The 27,155-nt window shown below is 41.9% G+C and overlaps 1 protein-coding gene across 1 annotated transcript in view; it reads right to left on the reverse strand.

The window, feature by feature from the left end:
* Positions 1-27,155, reverse strand: part of LOC117501852 (thrombospondin type-1 domain-containing protein 7A-like) — a 316,378-nt gene that overhangs the window by 80,269 nt on the left and 208,954 nt on the right. The window contains exons 13-16 of the mRNA XM_034160813.1: positions 24,524-24,790; positions 11,060-11,238; positions 10,850-10,855; positions 5,646-5,779 (exon numbers count right to left, since the gene is read on the reverse strand). Coding sequence (XP_034016704.1) covers positions 5,646-5,779; positions 10,850-10,855; positions 11,060-11,238; positions 24,524-24,790 — 586 coding nt within the window. The remainder of the gene's footprint in view (positions 1-5,645; positions 5,780-10,849; positions 10,856-11,059; positions 11,239-24,523; positions 24,791-27,155) is intronic.

Raw genomic sequence — 27,155 nt, forward strand, 5'->3', positions numbered from 1 at the left:
ATGTCTGGAAAAGCTGATGCTTAATCATCTCAATCCCATAGTGCCGGTCTTGCCAACCGAATGGTCCCCCCTAAAAATCGGTCTGCCCTGCCTTCATTGTGCGCGGTTTACGGATTGTCACCTCGTTCCTGTTTCAAATTGCACTCCAGACTTCATCTGCCTTAGCAACAGATATCTCAAGCTTTTGTACAACAATTGTTTCCACATAAATTCAGCATTATTTTAGCATAAAAGGCAGATGAAGTGATCAGAGCACAGCAGCTACACGAGCTGCTAGTCCGTGCATCCACTGTGCGTCGATCATTTTAAAGTGTCATTGAGTTTCACCTCGAAGAGGTTTTACCTTGTCATTTGATAGTTAATAATCACATTTATTAACTATCCATTTGATCGCTTTGGGTTAAGAGAGTCTGTCTCAGACGAGCTGCTGTGGTCCCAAATGATGCATGTGCAGTGAAGGCAGGAGGACTGATTTTTAGGGGGGACTGTTTCGTCTCCAACACCAGAAACTGCTGACCCTCTTCAATTTGCCTGTCATCTTATTTGCCTATCAGTGGATGATGCAGTGGCTATAGCCCTCCACCACACCCTCCAACACCTGGACCACAGCGGTACGTATGTCAGGATGCTCTTCCTGACTACACAGCTGCCTTCAACATGATCCGCCCAAAAAGACTGATTGGAAAACTGTCTGATCTGGGGGTCCCGACTGCCACCTGCAACTGGGTTCTGGATTTCCTCACAGATTGCAGGTTGTGTGGATGAAAGGAGTGGTTTCCTGCTGCCGCTCCAAACTCTTCACCCTGTACACTCACAGCTGTGTATCCAACATGGACAACACAGTCCATGTTGGACTGTGCTGTTGACCACTGCCCTGGTCAACAGCACACTTGGCTACAGACAAGAAAATGACCTCATACTCAATGTAGGAAAGACAATAGAAATCATCATTCACTTCAGGAAGAAAGCCCCTCAACTGCACCCTCTCACCATCAAGGGCACTGATGTGGTGAGAGTCGACAGCCACAAGTTCCTAGGCCTTCATGTCTTATCTGATCTGAGCTGGTCTGCAAACACTGCAGCCACTGTGAAAAAAGCTCAGAAGCAGCTGCACTTCATCAGCCACAGTCAGACTGATGTCATCCCTGAACTCAGTAATGGTTCACAACAAAAACCCACTGGGCAATATTTGTCACTCAACTATAACTGAAAGTGCAATATTTTATTTTATTCCTTTTGGAATAACAGTTATTGGTGCAAAATGTGTTTGATCCACATGTGCAATTTACACTTTATTTTCTGTGCAATATCCACTGTGTTGGAATACAAGTGTACCTGCTGCTGTTCTCTACCCCTATTAACCAGAAACTTGTAATATTTTTTTCAGGTACACGGGTATCCTTTTTATACTGTTATATCTTTTATCTATATCATAGCTGTATAAAAACCCTGGTTCATCTACTCCACATTCAACAGAAACTCAGTTGTCGCCCTGTGGTAACCTGGCCTCACTATCCTCAGTGGTAGTTTATTCATGTTCCTCTTGACTTTGCGTTACTCACTTGTTGGCTCGCATTCTGCCCCTTTTGTTCCAGCGTTCCTGCCTCCTGCCTCTTGTCCACCTGTTTCTGGTTCCACGTCACATGTTTTGGTCCATTCTGTGTTTCTGTGCTCCAGTGTCTCAAACAACATTCCAGCATTTTTCATTTGTGTTATTCAATAAATAGTTATCTTGGTTTTTCACCACAGCTTCCTGCATTTTTGGGTCCAATTTGGGTTTATTCAGTACCCTTACAGGTATCACAACTGTGCACACAACTCTCAACACTTACCAACAAAATGACTCAAATCACCTCCATCTCCTCGCCATCTCCACCAACACCCACAGTTCAGCCGCAACCCTTCACAAATCATGGACCCACTATTTCCAAACCCAGAATCTTTCTCTGGCTCCGTAGACACTTGTTCTGCATTCCTGTTATAGTGTCTAGTTTTCTCACAACATCTTTTAGCTTATTCCTCAGATCAAAATAAAATAGCATTCCTGATCAGTTTGCTCCGGGGTGATGCCCGTGCTTGGGTAATGGCCCTCTGGGGTCAGCACTTGCCTATTTTGAATTCATATTCAACCTTTATCCAGCAGTTTCGGTTTGTCTTCAATCATCCAATGCACGGGCAGGTGATCTCCAAACGGCTGTTGTCTCTCCGCCAGGAGAACCGCAGTGTCGCGGACTATTCCATTGAGTTCTGGGTTTTGGCGGCGGAAGCTGACTGGAACACTGCAACACTGCGGAGTACTTTTGTTAACAGTCTCGCCAAACATTTAAATCATGAGCTGGTGGTCTGGGACAAACCCGAGTCACTTGATCAATTAATTAAACATAGCAGAGTTTGTTTTACTGACGAACGATGATTTGAACAAGCTAATTGAAGGTGCTAATTCTTCTAACACACACGCGTGCACACACACACACACACACACACACACACACACATCCACACACACACAACAAATCCACTACGCCATAAGCCATCCGGAGGCATTAAGAGTTATTGGGTTCAAAAGCTGGATAAATTTCTGTTGCTGGACTGAGGAAGTGCACAAACTTTTTTTTTTTGGATGTATCACGGGCTAGAAGGTTAGAATATTTGATAATACTTTACTTGAAGACATGACACTGTCATAACTATTACATGACAGTCATGAAGGTGTCATAAACTTTATGTCAATGTCATAAACATTTATGACTGTTGTCATTAACTGTCATTCGGTTTTTATAATGACAACTTGACATTTTTTAGGTTGTCTTGATTATAACAACTTGACTTTAATCAAATTGACATGACCAGAATGTTGTGAAAGTGTAGTGACACGGACCCACAACAGGGGGGCGCAAATGAACGGCCAATAGATGAGCCAAAAAGTAACAATTTAATGTTGTGAAACGTGCACAACGAATATACAGACAATCTCAGAATATAATTACAGTCAAACCACAAAGGTGACGTGTGGGCAGGCTCGAGGATAGAAGACGTCTGTCCTGAGATGAACCGGAACCACACGATTTCCTCCACCACCGAACCCAGAGAATACTGGAGCCGCCAAGTCCCGAATTCCCAGGTGATCACCGTCCCCGTCTGTCGGATCTGGTACTGCTGGTGAGAACAAAGACAGTCAAGTGTGGGTGTGTGTACACCCAGTAAGAATAACGGTGGGAATGCCACCTCCACCTCTCACTCAATATGCTGATGTGTTTGCAGTGATCCCTCAGAGAAAAAGAGTGCCGTCCTGCACTCACTCAGCTTCCACAAAACAAGGAACCGGTACACCTGCAAACACTCACAATGTACAGATTACAGATAAACACAAAAAGGCTGAGGATATTACCTACAATGAAGTACGATATCTCGGCAACGAGGTGGAGATGACGTCTGGTCTTTATGGAGTGTGATGATGAAGAATGTGTGACAGCTGTCAGGAATTAATGAGTGACAGCTGTCACTCCCGGCTGTGTCCGTGGCGGCAGCGCCCTCTCGTGCCTGAAGCCCGCACTTCAGGCAGGGCGCCCTTTGGTGGTGGTCCAGCAGTACCTCTTCTGGCGGCCCACACAACACAGAAGTTGTCTTTGGCCTTTTTGGTCTTCAGTTGTATGCCAAGTTGCCACCTTGTCATTATAAAAACCGAACACTTATTGACAGCAGTCATAACTGTTTATGACATTGACATAATGTTTATGACACCTTTATGACTGTGTCATGTAACAGTTATGACAGTATCATGACACTATTATGACAATACCTTCAAGTAAAGTGTTACCAAATATTTTTGAATTATCTAACTTTTTTCCAAGTTGATTGAGAAGCAGCAGTGACGCACCAAAAATATAAGTCCCTTTTCTGTTATTTATAAATTAATATAATATCAAATGACAAGGATCTATTTTAGCGTTATATAAAACAAATAATGAATTCTTAGATGTGCTCAAATGTCAGGAGTATGTATTTAATTTATGCACTTGATCAACGTTTTTTTGTGGTATTGTTAGGACTTTTTTTTTACTTTTTGAGTTTCTGAATTCTTTTTCAGATAATTTTCACATGTCATTGGTTATCTCTGCTATTTACAATCTGTCACTGCTTTTTTGTACTTGGTTTCCAACTGATAACAGGATGATAGACAAACGGGCATAAAATTGGAACGTCCATCCAATTTTGGTGGTGTTGGTGAATCCATAACAGAAAAATTAGAGTAATTGAGGCATTTTTGATTGAAATATAATGTAAAATGTACAACAAATGGGCTTTTCAATATTAAATTCAAATGCCCACAAAATCCACAGTTTAGATCGGATCTGTATCTAACTTTGTCAGGTGATAGTGAGTGCCAGTCTGCACCTTACTTTCAAATATGAGAGTGATTGGGGAACGTTTGTTTAAGATATAATGTAAAATATACATTAAATGGGGTTTTCAATAGCCATAAAATCTGTAATCCAGATCTGAATTAAACTTTATCAGTCGATAAAGGATGCTGTCCTACATAAAGCTCTCAAATATTAAAGAAAGTCAATCTTTTTTGACAGAGTTTGAATTTTTGAAAATTTGTTCAATATTAAAGGGATTTTCCCCATATTTTTCCTAACTTTGACATTTGACCTACCTTGAAAATTGAATCAGTACTTGCCTATCAGGATATGAAGCCTCTATAAAAATTTCATAACAAAAAAGGAAAAATTGTGGGTTCCAGGCTGTTGACAAACAAACAGGGTGAAAACATAACCTCTGCCCAACTGACAGAGGTAATAATAACAATAATAATAATAATAATAATAATAACTTTAGATAAGGCTTTTCCAGGAATCAAAGCACTAAACAAAATTAACTCCACTAACAAAGAATAAACACCAGTAATAAAAGCACACTACAACAACGCACAAAAATTCAAAATTAAAGGTCTGATGAAAAAATTAAATGGACTAATATTTTTTCATATTGTTTACAGCACTATAGGCAAGCAATGCGTGTGCATCTGTCAATTTCTTTTATCCAAACTGTGTCAGATAACATCCAGCATGTTGAACAATGCATGTTTATTTTGTCCATCTTGCTTATTTTTGGAATTAGGACTTTTACCTTATATACAGTAACAGTACATGCTGTGGTGTGCACATGTGCCACAGTGCGTTCCTGCCCATTGTTAAACTTGTCCCCGGGGACAAATTGTGTTAAAAAGTGAGTTGAACATAGAGGATAAAAAGGTGGGACATATATTCTGGATAATGAGAAAAAGTAAAAATGTAGTAAAGTTAACAGTGTTCAAAAACAAACAAAGCAAACAAACACACACACACAAAACTAAACACAGTCCACTATAATAAGAAGTGTAATTGATGGCAGTGTGCAAGGCAAGTGATTAGTGTGCTTGTTTTCAGAGTAAAAGGTTCCTGTTTCAAAATCACTCTTGCCATTTGCCATGTAACTTGGAGCTGTGTCCAAACTTGTGCCAAATCAACATGTAGATCCACAATGGTTCTGCTGTGGCAACCCCAAGTGTAAAAGGGAGAAACCTAAAGAACTTACTATAATAAGACCAATAATACTTGAAACATTAGAAAATGTCAGGGTAAGGCCCTGAGTTGTCTTACCGAACTTTCCTGGTCTGGACACCTTCACCACAGTCATCCTTCAGCTCCACATTGTTGACCTTCCACACACTCCAGGGCTCTGACACCCAAACATACTGCCCACAGTCACTGACGCAAGGCACCACCTCGTACACCTGACAGCCATAAACACGACAGTCACCTGACAGTGTATGAAAAGGACGCTGCAGAAATTTACATCTTGTATTTACAGTAGTGTTCAGAATAATAGTAGTGCTATGTGATGAAAAAGATTAATCTAGGTTTTGACTATATTTCTTATTGTTACATGGGAAACAAGGTACCAGTAGATTCAGTAGATTCTCACAAATCCAACAAGACCAAGCATTCATGATATGCACACTCTTAAGGCTATGAAATTGGGCTATTAGTAAAAAAAAGTAGAAAAGGGGGTGTTGACAATAATAGTAGCATCTGCTGTTGGCGCTACAAACTCAAAACCTTTATGTTCAAACTGCTTTTTTAGCAATCCTGTGAATTACTAGTGAATTACTATAACCACAGTTTTTCATGATTTCTTCACATCTGCGAGGCATTAATTTTGTTGGTTTGGAACCAAGATTTTGCTGGTTTACTAGTGTGCTTGGGGTCATTGTCTTGTTGAAACACCCATTTCAAGGTCATGTCCTCTTCAGCATAAGGCAACATGACCTCTTCAAGTATTTTGACATATCCAAACTGATCCATGATACCTGGTATGTGATATATAGGCCCAACACCATAGTAGGAGAAACATGCCCATATCATGATGCTTGCACCACCATGCTTCACTGTCTTCACTGTGAACTGTGGCTTGAATTCAGAGTTTGGGGGTCATCTCACAAACTGCCTGCAGCCCTTGGACCCAAAAAGAACAATTTTACTGTCATCAGTCCACAAAATATTCCTCCATTTCTCTTTAGGCCAGTTGATGTGTTCTTTGGCAAATTGTAACCTCTTCTGCACATGTCTTTTATTTAATAGTAGGACTTTGCGGGGGATTCTTGCAAATAAATTAGCTTCACACAGGCGTCTTCTAACTGTCACAGCACTTACAGGTAACTCCAGACTGTCTTTGATCATCCTGGAGCTGATCAGTGGGTGAGCCTTTGCCATTCTGGTTATTCTTCTATCCATTTTGATGGTTGTGTTGTATGGCTGGGGGGCCTGGCTGCCTTTTTGTTTCTGTCTTTTGTTTTTCCTTCCAGGTGGCTTGCATTTGGGACTGAGTGGCTGTGTTGCTGAGGTTATCAGGACCTCACCCTGATCACCTGCGGCTCGTCAGGACTCACAGCTGAGGTGCATCTATATGGATTGGAACATGGTGGCATTTAAGACTGGAGTATACAGTGTGTATTTGCCAGAGACTCGACCTTGTGACCAGACGGGTGAGATCGTCGTCTCGGGAGCCATCTCATCATCAGTGGATGCAGAGAACGTCCAGGGTTTGATGCACGGTCTGTGAAAGAGGAGGGGGTGAGGTCTCACGCTCGTCAGCACACTTCCTGAGGTACGTTAGATTTTGTGACTAACGTTTATACAGTCAGTAAATGTGGTGTCCCTCACACCTTTTTATATTGAGCTGTATGTTAGTCATGTATCGGCTTCCACTGCAGTGGAGTTTTGTGAACTGGATGTTCCATGCCTGCAGGTTGGGAAGCTGATTAGTAATCAAGCCAGGAAATGTTTGCTGTTTGTACACCTTTAAGTGTTCTCTCTGTGTGTAGAGTGTGGACTCACATAATGGTTCCTTCTTTCACAGACTCGGTTTGTTGCGGCCACCTGGGGGGTGTCGGCGGGGTCCTTGGGTCCGAACAGCTTCTGGCTCCGGACCGTTAGCGCTGCTGGGAGCGCACCACGCCAGACCGCACTTTCTTTTGTTATTTTTTGTATCACTGTTATGTATTAAATTCAGTTAGCCTTTGTACCGTGCTCTGCTTATTTCATACTGGGTCCTTCAAACGCTGGTCGGTTCTCCGAGCTGCGTCCGACACATAACAGTAGTCTCTGGCCAAACATCACGGACCCAGCGGTAGCAGAGACGGTAACGCGCCGGGAAGGCGGCAGCAGACGTTCAGAAGTTATCCGGATCAGTTGCGGGTGCTCTCCGCCCGGATGGTGCGTGTTTGAGGACCCATTACTGAATACTGATTCGTGCTCTCTTGCAGCCGTGTTCCTGTGTGTGCCTTATCCGTGGGTCGTGGTGGAGTGTGACTGGCGACGGCTTCGCGTCGCACTTCGACCGGATAAGAGGTTTGAACGGGAGCTGCAGGAGTGAGTCTGTAATGGGTGAACGCGCACGGCGGAGCTCTGTGGCACGGGTCGCGGTGCTTCCTGTGTTACAGTCGTAGCCCCGTTTCCCCGGGTAATGATAGCTACTGCGTCTGTTGTGTCAGCTCCGGTGTTATTTAGTTGAATCACATTTTTGGTTGTGTGCTGCTCACAGAAAGGCAGCATGAGTTTGTTTTCTCAGTTACCAAAGGGGGTTTTTCATTTTTAGCACTTTGGCTCCCTCTTTTGGTGACTGAGTCACATTACCGTCAAGCTCTTAAGTTGGAACAGGTGTGTTCCATTTGTTGGAGCTTGACGGTATAAATCACTTATTTGTTTTGTGTTAGTTCATTTTGTGTGGGTGTTTTTTGAGTTGGTTTTTGTGTGGGATTTTATTTTTTGTTTTTCACTATTTAGTGTCTGGGGTCGTGACCCTGCAGTTCTGCCCAAAAAAAAACAAAAAAAAACAAAGGGACCCGAGCAACCTTATGTCAGTCTGTTAGTCTTTCTTTTTCTTTTTTTTTTTCAGTTTCACCTCCCAGGGTTTGATGGGACGGTCCCCTGGGGGGTCATGGGGGGGGGGGGGGGGTATTTGGGTTGCTGTTTTTTCTTTCTTTTGTTTTGTTTTGTTTTTTGTTATGCCCTCTCTTCTCCTCTGACTCCAGCAGTGTGAGCCGTAGTGTCGGCGTTGCTGGAGTGGTGCAGTTAGGTTGTGCTGGGCATTTCCCAGGTAACCTCTGCACCCGGGAGGGGAGGGGGGGGTTTGGGGTATTTTCTTTTTGTTCCCTCTCTTCTCCTCTGGCTCCAGCCGTGTGAGCCGTAGTGTCGGCGTTGCTGGAGTGGTGCAGTGTGGTTATGCTGGGCGTTTCCCAGGTAACCTCTGCACCTGGGGGGGGGGGGTGTTTTCCCCCCAGTTTCCGCCCTCAGGGTTTGACTGTGGTGTCCTCTGGGGGGGAAAGGGCTGTGGGTCCATCTAGCCATAGACGGCCGGGGCTGGGTCCATTGGTCGTGAGGGGAGGCGTCTCCTGGGGTTGACGAGTGGTCCTCTGGGAGGCGCTGGGAGTCCCCGTGGGTGACGTTGGATCCCAGAGGGACCTCGGCTGTGGTTATTACTCCTGGAGCTGGCGGGAAGTCCTCTGGGGGGTGTTGGTCCCTACATGTTGTTTGGGGGAGGGGGGGTGTTTTAGCGCTTTTATTTGTAAGCTTAAGTTTGGGGTTTTTCTTTTCTCCTCATCCCGGGGTTTGATAGGACGGTCCCTTGGGGAGGGGGGGGGGGGTGGTTTGGTTGTTTGTGTTTGTCTTTTTTGTTTTATGACTAATGACCGCACATGGTTGGATAAAGGCTGACCGCACAGGTTTAAGAACTCCTGGCCACACCTGTGCTAAGTGACTGACTGAAACAAAGGCAAGGATGCAGCCAGAGGAGAGGACATCAACCATTCTGTTGGAAGACGAATGCAGATGCGGTTTCCAGCCATGGTCCCTGGAGAGGGGTGTTTCTCCTGGGCCAGGTTTGTGTGGTCGCCGGGAGGCTTCCCGTGAGGGTGGGGTACTGTTGTATGGCTGGGGGGCCTGGCTGCCTTTTTGTTTCTGTCTTTTGTTTTTCATTCCAGGTGGCTTGCATTTGGGACTGAGTGGCTGTGTTGCTGAGGTTATCAGGACCTCACCCTGATCACCTGCGGCTCGTCAGGACTCACAGCTGAGGTGCATCTATATGGATTGGAACATGGTGGCATTTAAGACTGGAGTATACAGTGTGTATTTGCCAGAGACTCGACCTTGTGACCAGACGGGTGAGATCGTCGTCTCGGGAGCCATCTCATCATCAGTGGATGCAGAGAACGTCCAGGGTTTGATGCACGGTCTGTGAAAGAGGAGGGGGTGAGGTCTCACGCTCATCAGCACACTTCCTGAGGTACGTTAGATTTTGTGACTAACGTTTATACAGTCAGTAAATGTGGTGTCCCTCACACCTTTTTATATTGAGCTGTATGTTAGTCATGTATCGGCTTCCACTGCAGTGGAGTTTTGTGAACTGGATGTTCCATGCCTGCAGGTTGGGAAGCTGAATAGTAATCAAGCCAGGAAGTGTTTGCTGTTTGTACACCTTTAAGTGTTCTCTCTGTGTGTAGAGTGTGGACTCACATAATGGTTCCTTCTTTCACAGACTCGGTTTGTTGCGGCCACCTGGGGGGTGTCGGTGGGGTCCTTGGGTCCGAACAGCTTCTGGCTCCGGACCGTTAGCGCTGCTGGGAGCGCACCACGCCAGACCGCACTTTCTTTTGTTATTTTTTGTATCACTGTTATGTATTAAATTCAGTTAGCCTTTGTATCGTGCTCTGCTTATTTCATACTGGGTCCTTCAAACGCTGGTCGGTTCTAGGAGCTGCGTCCGACACATAACAGGTTGTTATCCATTTTCTTCCATGCATCTCTGTTTTTTTTTTTTTTTTTTTTTTTTTTTTGTCCATTTTAAAGCATTGGAGATCATTGTAGATGAACAGACTATAATTTTTTGCACCTGCGTATACATTTTCCCCTCTCCAATCAACTTTTTAATCAAACTACGCTGTTCTTCTGAACAATGTCTTGAACGTCCCATTTTCCTCAGGCTTTCAAAGAGAAAAGCATGTTCAACAGGTGCTGGCTTCATCCTTAAATAGGGGACACCTGATTCACACCTGTTTGTTCCACAAAATTGACAAACTCACTGACTGAATGCCACATTGCTATTATTGTGAACACCCCCTTTTCTACTTTTTTTTTACTAATAGCCCAATTTCATAGCCTTAAGAGTGTGCATATCATGAATGCTTGGTCTTGTTGGATTTGTTAACCTGGATTAACCTGGATTAATCTTTTTAGTCACATAGCACTACTATTATTCTGAACACTACTGTATATGTGTGTGTTCGTGTCCCATATCTTGTCCTTACCTGAGCCTGTAAATGTAGTCCGTGACAAAGAAAGGACAGAAAAAGAGAAAGGAAGCAAAGATTTGACAGAAGTTATAAAGTCATGATTTGAGCAGACAGCAAGGGGCAGATCACCATCCTGTCATCAGACATTAACATATGATACTTGTCAAATCATATAAAAGCAAACAATAAATAAAATGTAAATAGCTCCTATTTTATTGAACATACCTGATTGACATGGTCCAGTTTAGGACATGGTCTTCCACCATTGTAAGGCTTCTCTCTGAGCCACTTTGAGCGAACTTTGACCCCACTGCCGCAGGACTTGCTGCAGCGTGACCAGTTGGACCACTCACTCAGCTTGCAGTCAGAGGGACAAGGAATAATGCATGCTTCCTCAATGTAACCTGTAACATTACAAAGCTTAATAAGTCCACTTCCATCAAAACTCGTCAGCGTTCCAACATATCAGCAAAAAAGAAAATGTGTAGGTTGAATCATGTCTCTGGCTGCTTTTATGTTTTACAGTACATACAGTGAGGCAAATAAGTATTTGATCCACTGTCGAATATCAGCGATTAATGACTGACGGTTCTTGATGCAGAGCCATCATCGGGATTGAAGATCATAGGTGTTCAAACTAGGCTTCCATCGTTGCCCTTCATGCACTGAATTCCTCCAGATTCCTTGAATTGTTTATTGACATTATGTACTGTAGAGGGAGTAATATGCAAACCCGTTCCAATCTCTATTTGAGGAACATTGTTTTTAAATATTTCACTTTTCCCATTCAGTTTTTGACATACTGGAGATCCTCTCCTCATCTTTGCACCTCAAAGACTCCACCTTTTTTAGATACTGTTTCACCTGTCATCATCACTTGTTTGAAACAACACTGGTTCATTTTTTTTTTTACACCACCTTAAATTGCCCATCTTAATTTTATTGGAATGTGTTGCAGGCCTGAAATATGAATAGGTCTATATGAACAACTGAAATAAAGTTGACCCACACATCCTCTGTGCAAGCACAACTCAAAGTAAATGTAAAAATAGCTGCTTTTTTAATATCATCCCAAAAGGGGAGGTGATGGTCTAGTGGTTAAGCATTGGCCTTGAGACCAGAGTATCCTCAGTTCAAATCCCAGCCTGACCTGAAAATCACTAAGGGCCTTTGGGCAAGGTCCGTAATCCCCTAGTTCATCCCGGTGGGTAGTGGGCACCTTGCATGGCAGCACCCTCACATCGGGGTGAATGTGAGGCATTGATGTGTAAAGCACGTTGAGCGTGTGATGCAGATGAAAAAGTGCCATATAAATGCAGTCCATTTAACTCTTTCTGATTTGGGGCTGCAGTATGTGGTGATTAAACAAACTGGGATTAGCTGATAAATCAAGCATGCTGAAAACTGAACTCCTGCTCTTGCAGATTGGAAGGTTCCTGTCACAGACACCAGAGCCATTTCAGTGGAGTCACCACTTTTAAAAGTTGCTTGATTTGCAGGTGCAAAAAAGTATAGGCTGTTCATCAGATGGGTGTGCATCTTCGGAGTGAGATTGCATCAGAATTTTGGCTCTCTGTTGGGACTGTTTACACAGAGACTGCTACCTGCTGCTTTGGACTTGAACTAACAGTCTTTTTCAAGACTTTTTTACTTTTTTACCTTTTTACTTTTTTTTTTACTTTTTTACTGTGCTCCAACGCCTAAGGAAGACCTCTAACGGTCGAAACATCGCGACGGAGCACTTTTATCAGCTAACTTTCATTAGCGTTGGCAAGCTAACTAGCTTGCTAACACTTTCGTTTTTATTATTTTTTTATTTTATTTTATTTTAGCACCGTTGTCGTGCGTTCGCTGTTGTCGTGCGTTGCCTGTGCTGCTTCATGGCCTGTTTGGTGCCTTGATTGGGGCACTCCTTCTGCTGAATCACCTCTGGATTATTTGCACATTATTCACTTTGTGTGTTTTTGGGAATCCGCTAGCTTAGTGCAGCTACTAGCTCTTAGCTGATTTAGCATGGCGGCTTCTCCTGTCTCTCCCGCACTTTTCTGCTCTGGGTGTGAAATGTTTAGTTATTCCTCGGCCTCCTTTAGCAGTAACGGTACTTGTAATAAGTGCAGCTTATTCGTAGCTTTGGAGGCCAGGCTGGGCGAATTGGAGGCTCGGCTCCGCACCGTGGAAAATTCTACAGCTAGCCAGGCCCCTGTAGTCGGTGCGGACCAAGGTAGCTTAGCCGCCGTTAGTTCCCCCCTGGCAGATCCCGGGCAGTCGGGAAAGCAGGCTGACTGGGTGACTGTGAGGAGGAAGCGTAGCCCTAAACAGAAGCCCCGTGTACACCGTCAACCCGTTCACATCTCTAACCGTTTTTCCCCACTCGACGATACACTCGCCGAGGATCAAACTCTGGTTATTGGCGACTCTGTTTTGAGAAATGTGAAGTTAGCGACACCAGCAACCATTGTCAATTGTCTTCCGGGGGCCAGAGCAGGCGACATCGAAGGACATTTGAAATTGCTGGCTAAGGCTAAGCGTAAATTTGGTAAGATTGTAATTCACGTCGGCAGTAATGACACCCGGTTACGCCAATCGGAGGTCACTAAAATTAACATTAAATCGGTGTGTAAATTTGCAAAAACAATGTCGGACTCTGTTGTTTTCTCTGGGCCCCTCCCCAGTCAGACCGGGAGTGACATGTTTAGCCGCATGTTCTCCTTGAATTGCTGGCTGTCTGAGTGGTGTCCAAAAAATGAGGTGGGCTTCATTGATAATTGGCAAAGCTTCTGGGGAAAACCTGGTCTTGTTAGGAGAGACGGCATCCATCCCACTTTAGAGGGAGCAGCTCTCATTTCTAGAAATCTGGCCAATTTTTTTGGATCCTCCAAACTGTGACTGTCCAGCGTTGGGACCAGGAGGCAGAGCTGTGGTCTTATACACCTCTCTGCAGCTTCTCTCCCCCTGCCATCCCCTCATTACCCCATCCCCGTAGAGACGGTGCCTGCTCCCAGACCACCAATAACCAGCAAAAATCTATTTAAGCATAAAAATTCAAAAAGAAAAAATAATATAGCACCTTCAATTGCACCACAGACTAAAACAGTTAAATGTGGTCTATTAAACATTAGGTCTCTCTCTTCTAAGTCCCTGTTGGTAAATGATATAATAATTGATCAACGTATTGATTTATTCTGCCTAACAGAAACCTGGTTACAGCAGGATGAATATGTTAGTTTAAATGAGTCAACACCCCCGAGTCACACTAACTGTCAGAATGCTCGTAGCACGGGCCGGGGTGGAGGATTAGCAGCAATCTTCCATTCCAGCCTATTAATTAATCAAAAACCTAGACAGAGCTTTAATTCATTTGAAAGCTTGTCTCTTAGTCTTGTCCATCCAAATTGGAAGTCCCAAAAACCAGTTTTATTTGTTATTATCTATCGTCCACCTGGTTGTTACTGTGAGTTTCTCTGTGAATTTTCAGACCTTTTGTCTGACTTAGTGCTTAGCTCAGATAAGATAATTATAGTGGGCGATTTTAACATCCACACAGATGCTGAGAATGACAGCCTCAACACTGCATTTAATCTATTATTAGACTCTATCGGCTTTGCTCAAAAAGTAAATGAGTCCACCCACCACTTTAATCATATTTTAGATCTTGTTCTGACTTATGGTATGGAAATAGAAGACTTAACAGTATTCCCTGAAAACTCCCTTCTGTCTGATCATTTTTTAATAACATTTACATTTACCCTGTTGGACTACCCTGCAGTGGGGAATAAGTTTCATTATACTAGAAGTCTTTCAGAAAGCGCTGTAACTAGGTTTAAGGATATGATTCCTTCTTTATGTTCTCTAATGTCTTATACCAACACAGAGCAGAGTAGCTACCTAAACTCTGTAAGGGAGTTAGAGTATCTCGTCAATAGTTTTACATCCTCATTGAAGACAACTTTGGATGCTGTAGCTCCTCTGAAAAAGAGAGCTTTAAATCAGAAGTGTCTGACTCCGTGGTATAACTCACAAACTCATAGCTTAAAGCAGATAACCCATAAGTTGGAGAGGAAATGGCATCTCACTAATTTAGAAGATCTTCACTTAGCCTGGAAAAAGAGTTTGTTGCTCTATAAAAAAGCCCTCCGTAAAGCTAGGACATCTTTCTACTCATCACTAATTGAAGAAAATAAGAACAACCCCAGGTTTCTTTTCAGCACTGTAGCCAGGCTGACAAAGAGTCAGAGCTCTATTGAGCTGAGTATTCCATTAACTTTAACTAGTAATGACTTCATGACTTTCTTTGCTAACAAAATTTTGACTATTAGAGAAAAAATTACTCATAACCATCCCAAAGATGTATCGTTATCTTTGGCTGCTTTCAGTGATGCCGGTATTTGGTTAGACTCTTTCTCTCTGATTGTTCTGTCTGAGTTATTTTCATTAGTTACTTCATCCAAACCATCAACATGCTTATTAGACCCCATTCCTGCCAGGCTGCTCAAGGAAGTCCTACCATTATTTAATGCTTCAATCTTAAATATGATCAATCTATCTTTGTTAGTTAGTTATGTACCACAGGCCTTTAAGGTGGCAGTAATTAAACCATTACTTAAAAAGCCATCACTTGACCCAGCTATCTTAGCTAATTATAGGCCAATCTCCAACCTTCCTTTTCTCTCAAAGATTCTTGAGAGGGTAGTTGTAAAACAGCTAACTGATCACCTGCAGAGGAATGGTCTATTTGAAGAGTTTCAGTCAGGTTTTAGAATTCATCATAGTACAGAAACAGCATTAGTGAAGGTTACAAATGATCTTCTTATGGCTTCGGACAGTGGACTTATCTCTGTGCTTGTTCTGTTGGACCTCAGTGCTGCTTTTGATACTGTTGACCATAAAATTTTATTACAGAGATTAGAGCATGTCATAGGTATTAAGGGCACTGCGCTGCGGTGGTTTGAGTCATATTTGTCTAATAGATTACAGTTTGTTCATGTAAATGGGGAATCTTCTTCACAGACTAAAGTTAATTATGGAGTTCCACAAGGGTCTGTGCTAGGACCAATTTTATTCACTTTATACATGCTTCCCTTAGGCAGTATTATTAGACGGTATTGCTTAAATTTTCATTGTTACGCAGATGATACCCAGCTTTATCTATCCATGAAGCCAGAGGATACACACCAATTAGCTAAACTGCAGGATTGTCTTACAGACATAAAGACATGGATGACCTCTAATTTCCTGCTTTTAAACTCAGATAAAACTGAAGTTATTGTACTTGGCCCCACAAATCTTAGAAGCATGGTGTCTAACCAGATCATTACTCTGGATGGCATTTCCCTGATCTCTAGTAATACTGTGAGAAATCTTGGAGTCATTTTTGATCAGGATATGTCATTCAAAGCGCATATTAAACAAATATGTAGGACTGCCTTTTTGCATTTACGCAATATCTCTAAAATCAGAAAGGTCTTGTCTCAGAGTGATGCTGAAAAACTAATTCATGCATTTATTTCCTCTAGGCTGGACTATTGTAATTCATTATTATCAGGTTGTCCTAAAAGTTCCCTAAAAAGCCTTCAGTTGGTTCAGAATGCTGCAGCTAGAGTACTGACGGGGACTAGCAGGAGAGAGCATATCTCACCCGTGTTGGCCTCTCTTCATTGGCTTCCTGTTAATTCTAGAATAGAATTTAAAATTCTTCTTCTTACTTATAAGGTTTTGAATAATCAGGTCCCATCTTATCTTAGGGACCTCGTAGTACCATATTACCCCATTAGAGCGCTTCGCTCTCAGACTGCGGGCTTACTTGTGGTTCCTAGGGTTTGTAAGAGTAGAATGGGAGGCAGAGCCTTCAGCTTTCAGGCTCCTCTCCTGTGGAACCAGCTCCCAATTCAGATCAGGGAGACAGATACCCTCTCTACTTTTAAGATTAGGCTTAAAACTTTCCTTTTCGCTAAGGCTTATAGTTAGGGCTGGATCGGGTGACCCTGGACCATCCCTTGGTTATGTTGCTTTAGACGTAGACTGTGGGGGGGTTCCCATGATGCACTGTTTCTTTCTCTTTTTGCTTCGTATGCATCACTCTGCATTTAATCATTAGTGATCGATCTCTGCCCCCCTTCTCGGCATGTCTTTTTCCTGGTTCTTTCCCTCAGCCCCAACCAGTCTCAGCAGAAGACTGCCCCTCCCTGAGCCTGGTTCTGCTGGAGGTTTCTTCCTGTTAAAAGGGAGTTTTTCCTTCCCACTGTGGCCAAGTGCTTGCTCATAGGGGGTCGTTTTGACCGTTGGGGTTTTTCATAATTATTGTATGGCCTTGCCTTACAATATGGAGCGCCTTGGGGCAACTGTTTGTTGTGATTTGGCGCTATATAAGAAAAAAGTTGATTGATTGATTGATTGATTGATTTGGATCATATGGAGCCCCTAAAGGGACAATAACAAAGGAAACAAACAAACATGTAGCAGAGACGGGCGCTGGATATACTTGGCCCATGCAAATCGAGGGTAAACAAACTGACGTGACTGCCAGAGCCTTTGTTACTGAGCCCAAGTAGCTTTAGAAAGATCTCACAAAAATCTCATGAGATCTCGCAAAAATATATCCAATGCCTGTCTCAGGTAGTGTGCCTTGATTGGAGAGAGTGGCATCAAATCAGAACGTGGCGCCAATTTGGTTCCAACTGCACTGAACTAATGAATGAACCTTTAATGTTTTCAACATTTTTTAAGTCATTTAACCACATACAGCAACACATCCAGGTACAGGTGCTATCAAAATAAATAGAAATATAGTTAAGCTATCAAATTTACATAAATTTACAATTGATGATGATTTATTTAATTAATTTAAAGCCTGATTTATGCAGCTGCAGCTCTGCAACTCCGTGTCATGTAATGACGTGCGTGACAGTTTTAAAATTCTCCGTCTCTGGATTATGCTTTATTATGGATTAATTTGACCCTCAACAAGCTTTTCTTTCTACAATCATCACCTCCAAATCAAAGGTAAGCTGTACATTTTCCTCTTTTACCAACTTTGTGCTGTAAATGTGCGGACTTTTCTGATCCATATATCAGCATGCGTGCTGTAAGAACTATTATAATATGAAGGCAGACGAAGCAGTGAAAGCAGCAAAGTGTCAAATCACAACTTTTTGCTGTGTCTGATTTAACAGGTGCATGTCAGACTACAGCTCCAAGTCTGAGCACGGTGTGAAAAAAAATAAACGGTCGGTCTTTTAATCACAGAAATGACTCCGGTTCCACATGCGAGGGGTTTAATGGAAACACATTGCGATCAGACGGGACATTTTATCTGATGTGAGCGAAAAATCTGTTGTACAAAATCCGTTAAATACAGTGTTTATTACATGGAAAACAATACAAAAACTTTGGGACTTTTTTGTCCGGTGACTGTGAATATCTGGTTTATACGACGACGGTTTAGGTGAGTTTTACTGTACATGGGACTGAACAATAAATTTACCTCTCAAAGCTTTGATGATGTTTCTTCCATCCCACACATCTGACTTTATTTTCCCAAATTTTTCTTCTGTTTGGATCTGAAGGGAATCTGAACATCTTGAAGCCATCTTGGGTCTATTTGTGCATCCAAATGCACAACAACCCGGCATTTTCAGCGAATAAAAAAAAAAAAAAAAAAAAAGCGAACGCTATTTTGAACCCAAGATGGCACCAAGAGTCACGGGACCAATTTTGTTTGACTCATCATGTCGCCACTCTCTCTCTAATCAAGGCACACTAGTCTCAGGTACGTGGGTTTTTTTTCATCATCTTCTAAATTCACGTCTCTTTCGGGGCTTGTAGGATCAAGAAAATAAATGAGGAAATAAGTGACCTGTTTGAAAACTATCCTTTAAATAGCTTTAGATAGGAATGAGAGAAGCAAGACAGGCCAACAGTATTCAACCCAAGGTATGAGAAAAGGCTTTTTTAAGCCGGGATGTCACCTGAGTCATTAAAAAAAACATGAATTATGCCAGAAACCAGTGAAGCAGTTATGATGAGTGATTTGATGGCTGGAAGAAAAGTGATAGGAATGGGGTTAATTGACAGGAGGTGAGATACCTTTCTCTCAGAGAGAGCAGTGAATTCCAGAAACGATCTGTTGTGTCTGAGACCAAAGATGTTTGAGAAGGTGAGGTAGTAGGACTGTCACATGTTGAGTTTTTCATTGTGTCCAAATTCATGGGAAATAGGCTGAGATTGAGCGGTTCGGAGAATTAGCTGCTATCGGCGGCAATTTTTTTTTTTGTGAAGATAAAATTAAAGACATCAGTTGTGAGTTTGGTAGTTGGAGGAGGTGTTAGTGGGCTGAGTAGAGATTTGAAGGTGGAAAGTAATTTCCAAGTATCACTGAGACTGCTAATTTTAATTCAGTGGTAAGGCAGATTGTCTCTTGATCAGTTTCCAGATGGGAGGTGGACGAGGAGATGAATGAACAGGCCCAGTCTGGACACACACTGTTTCTGACTTACATCCAGGCTCCATCTCAAGATGCCTGTGCGTGGGTTTGTTTAATATGGCAATGTTGTTACATGCTGAGAAACACATGGTCCATGACAGATACCTAACCTGCTCCAGTGACTAGGAAATCCCAAATGATCGGTGTCTGAGGACCTGCTGCAGCCTTCATCTACCTTCACAGCCACTGGGTTACAAGACATCACCTCCTCCGCCTTAACCACCATTGAGGAGTTCTTGTTTCACCAGAGCCCCATTAGCCATCCTCTGTTCAGGGTTCCTGTTGGGCCGTCTTGGCAATGGCAGTGGCCACAGGGACAGAAGATCATTGTATTTCACCCCAACAGGCAATCTCCTACTGTATCCATTACCCAGGTACCAAGATGCAGATGGGGGTTGGATTTTGACGACCTAATTTTGTCATTATAGAAGGTCACACCACCTACACTCCTTTTAACCCAGGACAGGTAGAACAAAACCTGAAGGTCATCCCTCATCTCTGAGTTCCCAAACAAAATAAAGGCAATAGGCTAACTTTAGTTCTTGTGTTTAACATATTTTTTTTTTTTTGGGGGGGGGGGGGGTCCCCCACACTGGGTGCTGTCTTTGTTGCAGCTGTAAGAAAGTATATTATATATTAATATACTTAAGGCAAAGCCTTGGACCGAAAATTGATGTAGGCTGATGTAAATATATCATGACGACTATATGTGCTACACCATACTTCAAAATTGCTTGGGTGTATGAAGGTCTTGAGATGAAGGTACTTTAAATAGACTGACACAATTTGTTAATGATAAACTATTGTAGACTTTAATGGAACATACATATGGGTTTATTAAAGGTATTCATGAAAATATCGTTGCTAAGTAGAATATTAAGAGCAGAAACGTCTGTATTCTTGAGATCGATAGATTTATTAAATTCTTTTGTTTTCTTTCGGCTGTTCCCGTTAGGGGTTGCCACAGCAGATCAATCGTTGCCATCTCACCCTGTCCTCTGTATCTTCCTCTGTCACACCAACCACCTGCATGTCCTCCCTCAGCACATCCATAAACCTCCTCTTTGGCCTCCCTCTTCTCCCCCTGCCTGGTGGCTCCATCCTCAGCATCCTTCTCCCTATATACTCTGGGTCCCTCCTCTGCACATGTCCAAACCATCTCAGTCTCACTTCTTTGACTTTGTCTCCAAACCGTCCCACTGAGCTGTCCCTCTGATATGTTCATTCCTAATCTTGTCCATTCTCGTCACTCCCAAAGAGAATCTCAGCATCTTCAGCTCTGCCACCTGTCTTTTTGTTAGTGCCACCGTCTCTAAACCGTACAACATACTTGGTCTCACTACTGTCTTGTAAACTTTCCCCTTCACTCTTGAGGACATTCTTCAGTCACAAATCACTCCTGCCACCTTTCTCCACCCACTCCACCCTGCCTGCACTCTATTCTTCAACTCTCTACCACACTCTCCATTACTTTGAACAGTTGACCCCAAGTATATAAATTCATCTACTTTCACCACTTCTCCTCCTTGTAACTGCACTATTCCACTGGGCTCCCTCTCATTCACACACATGTACTCAGTCTTGCTCCTACTGACTTTCATTCCATTGCTCTACAGAGCATATCTCCATCTCTCCAGACTAGACCCAACTTGCTCTCTACTCTCACTACAGATCACAATGTCATCTGCAAACATCATAGTCCATGGGGACTTCTGTCTGATCTCATCTGTCAACCTGTCCATCACCATTGCAAACAAGAAAGGGCTCAGAGCTGATCCTTGGTGTAATCCCACCTCCACCTTGAATGAGTCTGTCATTCCTACTGCACATCTCACCGCTGTCACACTATTCTTGTACATGTCCTGCACTATTCTAACATACTTCTCTGCCACTCCAGACTTCCTCATACAATACCACCGCTCTTCTTGTGGCACCTTGTCATAAGCTTTTTTCTAAGTCCACAAACACACAATGTACCTCTTTCTGGCCTTCTCTGTACTTCAACAGTATTCTCAGAGCAAACATTGCATCTGTAGTGCTCTTTCTTGACATGCAACCATATTGCTGCTCACAGATCTTCACCTGTTTTCTATGCCTAGCTTCTACTACTCTTTCCCATCACTTCATGCTGTGCCTGATCAACTTTATGACTCTGTAGTTACTGCAGCTCTGCACATCACCCTTGTTCTTGAAAATAGGAACCAGCACACTTCGTCTCCACTCCTCAGGCATCCTTTCTCTTTCCAAGATTTTATTAACAATCTGGTTAGAAACTCCACTGCCATCTCTCCTAGACATTTCCATGCCTCCACTGGAATGTCATCTGGACCAACTGCCTCTCCACTCTTCATCCTCTTCATAGCAGCCCTCACTTCTTCCTTACTACTCTTGTACTTCCTGACTTACTCTCACCGCATCATCCAGCCTTTTCTCTCGCTCAGTTTCTTCATTCATCAGCTCCTGAAAATATTCCTTCCACCTTATCAACACACACTCCTCACTTGTCAGCACATTACCATGTGCATCTTTTAACACCCTGCTGCACGTCCTTTCCAGCTCTGTCCCTTTGTCTGGCCAATCGGTACAGTCCTTTTCTCCTTCTTTGCTATTCAACTTCTTGTACAGCTCGCAATATGCCTTTTCCTTCGCTTTTGCCACTTCTCTTTTCGCCTTATGCCGCATTTCCTTGTACTCCTGTCTACTTTCTTCATCTCTCTGACTATCCCAAAACTTTTTTGCCAACCTCTTTCTCCTGATCCTTTCCTGGACCTCTTCACTCCACCACCAAGTCTCCTTGTCTTCCTTCCACTGTCCAGATGTCATACCCAGTACTGTCCTCGCTGTCTCCCTCACCACATCTGCAGTACTTTACCAGTTGTCCAAAATTGCTTCCCCTCCATCCAGTGCTTCTCTCACCTGCTTGCTAAATTTCACACAACAGTCTTCCTCCTTCAGTTTCCACCATCTGATCCTTTGTTGAGCTTTCACTCTCTTCTTCTTCTTTACCTCTAAAGTCATCCTACAAACAACCATCCTATGCTGTCTAGTGACACTCTCTCCTGCCACCACCTTACAGTCTCTGATTTCTTTTAGCTTGCATCTCCTATAAAAAATGTAGTCCACCTGTGTGCACCTTCCTCCACTCTTATATGTTATCCTGTGCTCCTCCCTTTTCTTAAAGTAGGTATTCACCACATCTCACCATCTGCCCTTCCACATTCCTATCCTTGATACCATATCTACCCATTACTTCCTCATCACCTCTGTTCCCTTCACCAACATGCCCATTGAAGTCCGCTCCTATCACCACTCTTTCATGCTTGGACACACTCTCCACCACCTCATCTAACACACTCCAGAAATCTTCTTCCTCCTTCATCTCACAACTTACTTGTGGGGCATATGCACTGATGATATTCATCATCACCCCTTCAATTTCCAACTTCACACTCATCACCCTGTCAGACACGTACTTAACTTCCAACACACTTTTAACATACTCTTCCTTTAAAATGACCCCAACACCATTTCTCTTCCTATCATCACCATGGTACAACAACTTGAACCCACCGCTGATGCTCCTGCTCTTACTTCCCTTCCACTTGGTCTCTTGCACACACAATATGTCTACCTTTCTCCTCTTCATCATATCAGCCAGCTCTCTCCCTTTACCAGTCATACTACCAACATTCAAAGTCCCCACTCTCATTTCCACCCTTCTAGTTTTCCTCTTCTCCCGCTGTTTGTGGAAACATTCTCCTCCTCTTCTTTGTCTTCGCCCAGCAGTAGCCCAATTTCCACCAGCACCCTGTTGGGCAACAGCATCGGTGGCGGACATTGTTAACCCAGGCTTCGACCGATCCGGTATGGAAATTCAATCTAGTCTGCATAGTTGGGTTGGCTTGTTTTACGCCTTGATGCCCTTCCTGACGCAATCCTCCTCATTTATTTATTTAGTTCTTTCCCTCAGCCCCAACCAGTCTCAGCAGAAGACTGCCCCTCCCTGAGCCTGGTTCTGCTGGAGGTTTCTTCCTGTTAAAAGGGAGTTTTTCCTTCCCACTGTGGCCAAGTGCTCCGTTGGGGTTTTTCATAATTATTGTATGGCCTTGCCTTGCAATGTGGAGCGCCTTGGGGCAACTGTTTGTTGTGATTTGGCGCTATATAAGAAAAAAGTTGATTGATTGATTGATTTATCTGGGCTTGGGACCGGCACTCACAATGTACTGGCTGCACACCCCATGTGGCTGAGTTCGATAGATTTATTGAATGACAAGGGGAAAAAAAAAGATTTATTGAATGATCATTGTAATTTACAACAACAGTAAATAATATGTTTATGTTGCCAACATTAATGAGCAAAGCTCCTCACGTCTCACCATGTCATTTAGGTCCTTCATTTTTTTTTCAGTAAAATGGTTCTGGGGAGCATTAGCATGGCTAAAAACCTTCACTTAAGATGGAGCTACATCTGCTCCAGTTGCTCCTTCAGCCCTTGGTACTTCTTGTGTTTCTCATGCTCCTTCTTTCTGATGTTGCTCTCAGCTGGGATTGCCACATTGATCACAACTGCAGTCTTCTTTCCCTTGTCAAACACCACTATGTCTGGTTGGATGGCCAGCAGCTGCTTGTCTGTTTGGAATTTGAAGTCCCACAGGACCTTAGACCTGTCATTCTAAACCACATTCTGTAGTGTCACCCAATGGGACTTGGGGACTTCTAATCTGTATGCGGCACAGATGTTCCTGTGCATGATTCCTGACATTTTATTATGCCTCTCAGTGTACACTGTCCCAGCCTGCATCTTGCATCCTGCTACTATGTGCTAACCGTCTCTGGGGCACATTTGTACAGCCTACAACTTGGGTCCTGTTGGCTGTGATAGACTCCTGCCTCTATGGATCTGGTGTTTAGGGCTCGCTCTCTCTCTCCCCATCTCTCTCTACATATATAAATGTACAAATGTGGGCTCTACATGTGCAGAGCCCACATAGAACACTCACCATATGCCACTGTTGGACTCAAAAAAACAAAATTTTCCACAATAACTATCCATCCATTTTCAATGCCCATTTTTTCCAGTTAAGGGTCACAGGAGCACTGGAGCCTATCCCAGCATTCATAGGGTGCTAAGCAGGGTACACCCTGGACAGGACACCTGTCTGTCGCAGTGCATTTTGAAAAATATGATTATTTTAACATGCAATACTCACCATGACTATTGCAACGAGATGATTCTACTATACGGTTGTCCTGATCATAGCAAACTGTAGCCTGGTAGCGGTATCCTTGGCCACACTCCTTGATGTCACCTTGGACTTTCATGCCCACTTGACCCTCCATGCGTCCACTCTCAGGTAGGATACAGTCAGACCAGTTCCCAACAGGCTGAGCATTGTACTTGTTACATGGACAGTATTGGGTCTCAGTCAATGGATATATCTTGTGATTTTTACACTGGTCACGCTTTTTGCTCTTTCCTGCAAATAAGGAAACACACTTTCATGATTATTTGTGTTTACCCATGGTGAGGTTGAACAATGAGTCACCATAACTGCAATGTTTCTTTTTTTTTTCTTTAATATTTATTTCATTCATTTAAAAGAAAAAACAGAAAAGCAGAAACAAAGCATCACAACACCAGAATGAAAAGGAGCAGAAAGAATAAGAAGTCTTATGATTTCTGCCCCTTTTAACAATACAATCTTTCAATATCCAGCATCATAGTCAACATTATTTAACAGATTGCATTTCTTTAACTTGTCACATACCACTGACCCATTTCATAATTATGACCATTAATTAATAGATTACATCTCTGACAGGTTACATTTTAAACTTAAAACATTATTAACAGATTACCTTTTTTTTTACTTTCTTGCAGCCCACTGACTTATTTCATAGTTTCATACTTACTTAATACATCTAATTTAATACGTTTTTTTAAATAATTTAAGCGACCTTAATTCTTTAATTTCTTTATTAAGATTGTTCCATAATTTGACACCATTTACTGCAATACTGCTTTTCTTTACTTTGGTTCTAAATCTTGTTTTTTTAAAGACTTCTATTCCTTTCAATTTATAACTACTTACTCTTTTTTCAAACATATTTTGAATGTTTGTTGGTAAAGTATTTTTATACTTTACCAACAAACATTGGAAACAATGTGGAAACATTTATAAGTTCAAAAAGAAATACAAAGAAATTATGTTAGCACAGTACACAAACGAGTAAAAATGTTAATAGAGTTAGTAAGAAGTGTAGACGATTGCATAGACATTGAACAGTACTTGGTGTATGACATTATGTCAGTAATGATCAGGGTGCAAGACTATTTGTAATTGCTTAGAAGGTAAAAATGTGTTAAACTTTAAATGAATTGAAAATAATGGAATGCCATTGATGCAATTGTTAGTACCTAACTATATTCTAATGTAGATATAAAATGTAAATGTAAAATGTAAATATGAAATTGTTCTATTCTGTTTAGTTATGTTATTTTCTGATTTCTATCTTATTTGAGTGTATTTAACTGTGGATGGTAACGGGTGTACGGTCTACGGGGTGGGCGTTTACAAGCTTTTGCTTCAGCCCATGCCCTTTCGGCTGCACCTAATTTGAGAAACTGAGTTATTGTTGTATTTTTCTTTTGTTTGTTTTTTATGTATGTTAGTAAGAGTTTATGTTGGTATTTTGTTTTGTTTATGTGAGTGCTGAATAAATTCATTCATTCATTCATTCATTCATTCATTCATTCATTCAACTTGGTACATTGTTTATAATATTTTCAAATCGACTAAATCATGAAATTTAAGTACCCTATACTTAATAAACAATGGATTAGATAGATCTCTAAAACCACTGTTACTAATCACTTTTAAAGCTCTTTTCTGCAAAATAAATAAAGGTTGTATATAGGTTGTATATGTTGATCCCCAGATTTCTACACAATAAGTTAAATATGGGACAATCAATGAATTGTACAATGTTAATAAACCATAACTATTTAATTAATATTTTACTTTATGCAAAACAGCAATGGCTTTCGCTATTTTTCCTTTTATGTAATTTATGTGTAACTTCCATGTAAGATCATCATCAATCATGACTCCTAAAAATTTCGTTTCTTTTACCCTTTGTATATCCATTCCATCTATTTGTAATGACACTTTTTTTTCGCTCTATCATTAAACAATATAAAATTTGTCTTATTAATATTTAGTGACAATCTCTTTATATCAAACCAATGTTTAACTTTTTCCAACTCTGTATTTATCACTTGTGCTACTTCCTGTATATCTGATCCAGAGTAAAACAGCGTTGTATCATCAACAAATAAAATGCTGCCAAGCACATTGGATACATTCACAATATCATTGATATACAATATAAACAGTTTGGGTCCAAGTACCTATCCTTGTGGTACTCCATAAATAATGTTACACAATTCTGATTTGGTATTATTTTTCTGAACAAACTGTTTTCTGTTTTTTAAGTAGCTTTTTACCCACTGATGTGCAACACCTCTTATTCCATACTGTTGTAACTTGTGAAGCAATCTTGAGTGGTCTATAACATCAAAAGCCTTTTTCAGGTCAATAAAAATACTTACAAAATAATCCTTATTATCTATTGTTGTTGATATTTTCTCTATTAGTTCCATAATTGCCATAGCTGTCGAATGTTTTGTTCTAAATCCATACTGAGCATTATTTAAAATATGATGTTTCTCAATAAATTTATCCAATCTTGTCACAAAAACTTTTTCCATGATTTTAGAAAACTGTGGAAGCAAAGATACTGGCCTGTAATTAGAAAGAAATATGTTTGTCTCCATTTTTA

Source organism: Thalassophryne amazonica, chromosome 20, assembly GCF_902500255.1.
Source record: "Thalassophryne amazonica chromosome 20, fThaAma1.1, whole genome shotgun sequence".
NCBI classification, from domain to species: Eukaryota; Metazoa; Chordata; class Actinopteri; order Batrachoidiformes; family Batrachoididae; genus Thalassophryne; species Thalassophryne amazonica.